The sequence below is a fragment of the Aphelocoma coerulescens genome, chromosome 28, assembly GCF_041296385.1.
Source record: "Aphelocoma coerulescens isolate FSJ_1873_10779 chromosome 28, UR_Acoe_1.0, whole genome shotgun sequence".
Classification (NCBI taxonomy): Eukaryota; Metazoa; Chordata; class Aves; order Passeriformes; family Corvidae; genus Aphelocoma; species Aphelocoma coerulescens.
Window position 1 is genome coordinate 1,002,047 of NC_091041.1, and position 6,258 is coordinate 1,008,304.

The 6,258-nt window shown below is 60.9% G+C and overlaps 1 protein-coding gene across 1 annotated transcript; it reads right to left on the bottom strand.

Moving 5' to 3' along the window:
- Positions 1–847: 847 nt before the first annotated feature.
- LOC138099864 (serine/threonine-protein kinase pim-1-like) lies at positions 848–4,490 on the bottom strand. The gene is made up of 6 exons (XM_068997456.1): positions 4,428–4,490; positions 2,729–2,896; positions 2,561–2,611; positions 1,989–2,355; positions 1,228–1,340; positions 848–907 (listed from the first exon to the last, which is right to left on the bottom strand). Exons 1-6 carry the CDS (start codon positions 4,488–4,490, stop codon positions 848–850), a joined length of 822 nt encoding a protein of 273 aa, XP_068853557.1.
- Positions 4,491–6,258: the final 1,768 nt, after the last annotated feature.

The following is a 6,258-nucleotide window of genomic DNA, read 5'->3' on the forward strand; positions in this document are numbered from 1 at the left end:
CATGCTGAGCCCAAAGCCAACAAGGGCAGTGGAGCAGCCCAAGCCCCTCCTTGCCTGCAGAGCAAGGTGTGTACAGCCTCTGGAGTCCCACCTGTGCTCGCCATGGGGCTTTGTTTATGTCGGGCTGGCTGCCCCAGCCCCAGCCTGCGGCACGCTGGGTGCTCGGGGCTGTTGGCAGGGCCAGGAGCCAACTCCCATTTCGGAACCACCCCAGCCCCTCCCGCCAGCTGTGCCGAAAAGCAGCTTGGCAGCCGACTGAAGAATTGGTTGCATCCGCCCCAGCAAAGGGGGAAACCTTTGCTTCCCGGCCAGGCTGTGCAATGCACAAATCTGGGAGCATCCCCCTGCGTGTGGACTCATCTGCAAATTCGCTGTGGAGCCTGGCTTTGGAGAAGGTGCCACAATTGAAGTCCATCATCTTCAGCTTGCCAGGTGGAGGAAGAGCTTGTCATCCTTGATGTCACCCTCCATGTCTCCGGCAGCAGGAGCCGCACCTGGCACAGCTTCTCCAGGGGCTCCTTCTTCCCTGGGGCTGGAGCAGGCTGTCAGTGCTCTGCCCAGGGCCCCGGCTGTCGCTGAAGCAGAACAAGCAAAAGCAGCTGGCATGGGGGCCACCAGTGCTGGGAAGAGCAGCTCAGCTCCAGCAGCAGGGCTGCGCGTGCCCAGCTGAGGAGCCCTGCGCAGCGATTCAGGCAGGACAAAATCTCTGCCCTTCTTTGCTGCTTCCTGCCAAGGCGCGTGTGCAGCTGGAACTTACCGGCTCCCTGGGTCAAAGCGTGCGTGTGGCTCTCTCCCTTCTCCTATGGCACATGGATATCATGCATCCAAGGATCACACAACAGGTCTTCTAATGAGGGCCTTTCCGAGGAGAGCACAGATAAACATCGTTGGATGAGATTCTGGCACTCTGCGGAGAGAAAGCAGAAAGCGCCAGTCAGTTGCAGAAGGCTCCTGTCCGCTTTGCCCCACTCTTGCCATGGCCAGGCCATGCTGCGTGTGCTCAGGGCTGTGCCTAAACTTTGCCATCAATTCTTTCTTTTGGAGGAGAGCAGGAGAGCAGGACATTGCCACCTCCTCAGCAGCTGCCAGTGCGGGATGCTCCTGAGCCCGCTGCTGCCTCCCAGCACTGCTATTCCCCCCGTGCTGCAGAGACGAGGATCCACCTGGAGAGAGCCGTCGTGGGAGCGAGAGCCGGCCCCAGGTGCTGTGCCAGCCCCTCCGGAAAGGGTGCTCCCCGCAGACCATCTGGTGCAGCACGATGCCCAGGGACCAGACGGTCGCTGCCTCGCCGTGGTACCAGCCTAACAGGGTCCATTCCGGGGGGCTGTAGGACGGTGTTCCTATGGAATAGAGATGGAGTTCTTCAGGGGGACGCTGCCTGCTCCCAGAGCCTCGCCCCAGCATCCCTGGGCATGCGGGGGCCGCAGCAGCGGCACGCGGTGTGACCCGCTGCCCTCTTGCCAGCACCTGTGACTTGTGTACAAACTGGGGGTTGGAAAAGAAACCACTGGTGTTGCAAGAGGGCAGCGGAAGCCCTGAAAAAGACCCCAGCATTCCATGCAAGGGGAAAACCCACTCCATGCTGGGGAAAACCCATGCCTTCGTCCTCCCTGCCTGCACTGCCCCAGAAAACGTTCTTAAGCCAAGGCAAACAAGGCGAGCGGAGCAGTCCAAGCCCTTTCTTGCCTGCACACCAAACCAGCTGCTGCACAGGTTCTGGACCCCCCTTCTCTGCTACGCCCACCCCGCGTGTTTTTGTCATGCTGGCTGCCCCAGCACCAGTCCTGGGCAGAGGGGCTGGCGAAGGCTGCCAGCAGGGCTGGAAGATGGCCCCCCAGCCACCCCAGCTCACAAGCAACTTGGCTGAAGACTCAGACTGCCAGAACAGGCAGCAAAAGGGAGAATCCCTGCTGCCACAGCCAGGTTCGGCTGCGAGATGTTGGACCGCGAGACGCTGCCACCAGGAGCCTCCCCCTGCGTGGGCTCACCTGCAAAGCTGGTGTAGGCTGCAGCTTGCAGGTAGGTGCCACAGCCAAAGTCAATGAGTTTGGCCTGCCCGGTGGCCAGGTCAACCAGGATGTTCTCCGGTTTGATGTCCCGGTGCAGGACCCCGCAGCTGGTGCAGTGCCGCACGGCCTCCAGCACCTGGCGGAACAGGTGCCGCGCCACCTCCTCGCACAGGAAGCCCCGTGCCCGAATGAAATGAAGGAGGTCCTGGGACCGCTCCGGACGCTCCAGCACCAGCACCACGTTGTTGGGGAGCTCAAGCCACTCGAGGAGCTGGACGATGCCAGGGAAGCCGGTGGACACCTTGTGCAGCAGCACGACCTCGAGTGGTGCGCTGGTGCCGTCGGGCTGCGGGAGGAGCACGATGCCGTCAGCGGGGCTGATGCCGTGCCAGACCTCGGGAAGTCCTCAGCCAGCCGGGGACGCTCGGCGCCCTCCGCTGGCCCCACGGCCGCTCTCCCTCGAGGCGTTCTGGCGGCTTCCACCCTGCCGGGCCTCGGCTCATCCCCGCCCGTCGCGCCCCGGCTTCTCCCGCTGCCCCTCGCTCACTCACCAGCTCGCCCCAATGGCCGATGCGGTTCCGCGGCACCCGTTTGATGGCCACCTGCAAGGCAAGGGGAGCAGCGGGCTGAGCTCGCCGCCCGCCGTGCCGAGCCCCATGCTCCTTCTCCTCCTCCTTTGCCCCCCGCCTCCTGCGCCCGCCGCCGGCCCCGCCACTCACCGGGGCGCCGTCCGAGAGCCGCGTGGCCGCGAAGACGCTGCCGAAGCCGCCGCGCCCCAGCAGCGAACCCAGCCGGTACGGCTCCTTCAGGCCCTGCAGCGCATTCCCTGCCGGCGAGACGCGGCCGTCAGCGCTCGGCCCGGGGCCAGGAACGGCCCCCGAGCGCCGCTCAACCGCCCCGGGCCGGCCATCCCCACATGGGGGCTCTTTTGGAAGGGCCACCGGCGGCTCGGGGCCGGCGGCCGCGCTCAAGAGCGGCGGAGCTCGGAGCGGGGAAGACGCTGCGGAGGCGGCGGGAGCGGCCGCGCCGCCTGTGTCCCCGGCGGGCCCCGGGAGGAGCCGAGGCCGGGACCGGGACCGGGACCGGGACCGGGGCCGGGGTAGGGGTCGGGCCAGCCGGAGCCAGGGGCTGGCGATGCTGCCCAGGAGCCAGGCACTGATGCCCGCCCAGCAGCGCCACAGCCAGGACGGCGAGAGCCGGGCGGAGGCGGGACCGCGGCGGGACGGCCGGGGGCGGGGAGGGGGCAGCCCCGCCCGGGGCCGGGGGCGGGCCGGGGGCATGGCCCGGCCGGGCCTGGGGAGAGGGAGGCCGCGGGAGGGGGGGTTGGGGGACGAAAGGGAGAGCGGGAGAGGGTGCGAGACACTGGGAGAGGGAGAGGAGGAGCAGGAGAAGGGACGCAGAGGGTTCGTGGACTCGCTGCTTTTGCGCTGCTGCCGCTGCTGCCGCTGCTGCTGCTGCTGCCGCTGCTGCCGCTGAGGCGCTGGGAGCGTTTGTCCGCGTGTCCGTGTGTCCGGTGCCCGTGTGTCCGTTCCCCCCCGCGCGCCCCACGGCCGAGCCCCGCGCGCCCCGGGGCAGCACGGGCCGCTCCGCTCCGGGGCTGAACCGGAGTCACTGTGAAAAACGAGGTTCACTCTTTGTAAAAATTAAAAAAAAAAAAAAAAAAAAAAAATAAAAGGGACAATTAGGAGACAATAGCAAAAAGGGTATTACGGCCGGGTGCTTTGGCAGAGAGCCAAAGGCACACCTCTACATCCAAAAGATCGTCTTTAAAAGTACATCTCTTATTGCATATTCATTACAGTCATGCATGATTCATAAATTCTTCGGCTTTTCTATGTATCATCCCATCAGCCTTATCTTCCTCCTTGGCTCCACTATGTCTCTGCTCTCTCCATGAATTCTTCTCTCTGGTTTCTGGTTTTCTTCTTCTCTTATAGGATACACAAGGAGAGTGAAGACATTCTCTGCCTATCTTTTCTTAATTGACGACATAAACAATATACATTCGATGTCATGTATTACATTACAGAATCCAGGTGAAGTTTATCTCACATTAAGTAACATGTGAAAAGTCAACATCACAATACGTCCATAACAATACATCCCGATTCCTTTTTTTAGAGATCATTTGGCTTGAGCAGTATCCCTTGTTTTCTAGCCTTTACTATTTGCTAACATCCAGAACGTATTTACAGAGCTGTGGCCATAGTCTCTGTCAGTCCTGGTAAAAAGGAAGCAGCATGGTCACTGCGGGCTGTTGCCTGTGTCCCCAGGCTGGCACACGCTGGCAGAGCAGGACTCCCCTGAGCACTGAGCCTGGCTGGGGCTGGGAGCTGGGCCCCAAGCACTGGCATAGGGCTGGTGTGTTCCTGAGCGGGGCCGGCCAGCCCAGCCCCAGCCTGGCGGCAGGGGACCCACTCTGCCTGTGGGCAGGGCATGGCCAACATCTGCCTGTCCGGCTGCTGGAGGGTACATTTTCATCGCAGGATCATGGGCTGCTCCTTCTCTTTCTCATTGACCTCTGCATCCTTGATGTTGTCCTTCACATCAATGTCCATGTCCTCGATGTTGTCCTCCACATCAACGTCCATGTCCTCAATTTCATCCTCCACATCAACCTCCATATTCTCGATGACGTCCTCCACATCCACCTCCATATCCTCAATAGACTCTTCCACATCCACCTCCATCATTTCTTCCCTATCCACCACCATGGCCACTTCCATGTCCTCTACGGTGTCTCTGGCACGCTGCATCAGGGAGCACAAGCTCTCAGTGGGCTCCCTGTCCCACCCCATCCCCACAGGGCTGCAGTCCACCCACTCGCTCAGGGTGTGTCCACCTCCCTGGAATGGCACTGTACCTTGGCTGGGACAGGAGTGGACGTCCTGCTGCGATTGGTGCTTCAGTGCAGGCAGGAGAAGTCCAGGCAGCGGGAACAGCTCAGCACCGACAGATGTAGCGAAGAGCGAGTGAGAACTGACCACTGGCAGCGGGTGCATTGTCCACTGTGTTCGTTTCCAGGTCCTGCATGTTCCATCTGGAACAGTCTGTGATGTCGCAGAAGTTTCAGGGCCACTCCATGGTGGGACATGGGGATCATAGAGTGATCCAATCCTTGAATGGTTTGGCTTGGAAGTGACCCTCAAGATCATCTGCTTCCAAGCTGAACAACCTCCCAGCTGAGCAGGTTGCTGTGGAGCTTGTCCAGCCTGGCCTTGGATGTTCCCAGGGATGGGGCGTCCTCAGCCTCTCTGCACAGCCCGTGCCAGGGACCACCACCCTGGCAGTAAAGAACTTCTTCCCATCATCAAATCTATTCCAAGTCTCTTTCATTTTCATCCCATTACTCCTTGTCCTGTCCCTACAGCTCCCGAGGAAGAGTCGCTCTCCCGCTTCCCTGTAGCCCCCTCACACACTGGGAAGGGGCTCTGAGCTCTCCACACAAGCTTCTCTTCTCCAGCCTCAACAGCCCCAACTTGCTCAGCCTTTCCCCACAAGGGAGGTGCTCCAGTGCCCTCAGCAACTTCATGGCCCCCTCTGGCACTCTGCAGCTTCCCTGGGAACAACAGGGCCATCAGCCATGCGCGTGTCCAACAAGCCATGGAAGGCACTGGCCTTGGGATTGCCTGGGAGCTCTGCGGTTGCCACCGTTCTGGAGAGAGGAGGAGGACATGAACAGGAGCAGTGCACGGAGCCTGAATGCCAAAGAAGGAAAGCTGATGATGCTGGGTGCCTGTGCAGTGTTTGTGGAGGCTTTAATGATGCCCCTGCTATCTCTTCCAGGGCTGTGGGGATGTTTGTGGTGGAGGAAGTGGAGAGGAACATTTCTGATCAGCAGTGTGTAGAAAATGATCTTGGGTAGAGGTAGAGGTTGAATTGTCTCGGGAAGGAGATGGTTCCGTTTCTGGAAAGGGCAGCTGAGCAAAGTGCTGCCAGATCTGGGTGTTCCTGGGGGTGCTGGCACGGCCGCCCCGGGCTGGGGGTCCCTGTGCACAGAGGGCAGAGAAAGACCCCTGGTAAGATAAAGGCACCTTTTCCTTTCCCGGTGTAAACTGTTGACCTGCCTGTAAGGTGCAGCAAAAGCTTTGCAGGGTTTGGTTCAAGGTACCCAAGGTTGGAACAGGGAAGTGTTCGAGTCCCTTCTAAGAGAAGGGTTGGAGTCTTTGTGCTATGACTGCCTGGGATCCATGGAACAAGTGTGTTCTGGCAGACTCTGGGACCTCCACAGCAATCCCATCCAGGAGCC

What these genes read in the sequence shown, in the direction of transcription:
- LOC138099864 (XM_068997456.1), bottom strand. Translation starts at nt 4,490, where the DNA reads ATGAAAATGTACCCTCCAGCAGCCGGACAGGCAGATGTTGGCCATGCC. An exon ending in TCGGCCATTGGGGCGAGCTG is followed by an intron (nt 2,356 to 2,560) that starts GTGAGTGAGCGA and finishes CTCCTCCCGCAG; the next exon opens with CCCGACGGCACCAGCGCACC. An exon ending in AGCCTACACCAGCTTTGCAG is followed by an intron (nt 1,341 to 1,988) that starts GTGAGCCCACGC and finishes TCTATTCCATAG; the next exon opens with GAACACCGTCCTACAGCCCC.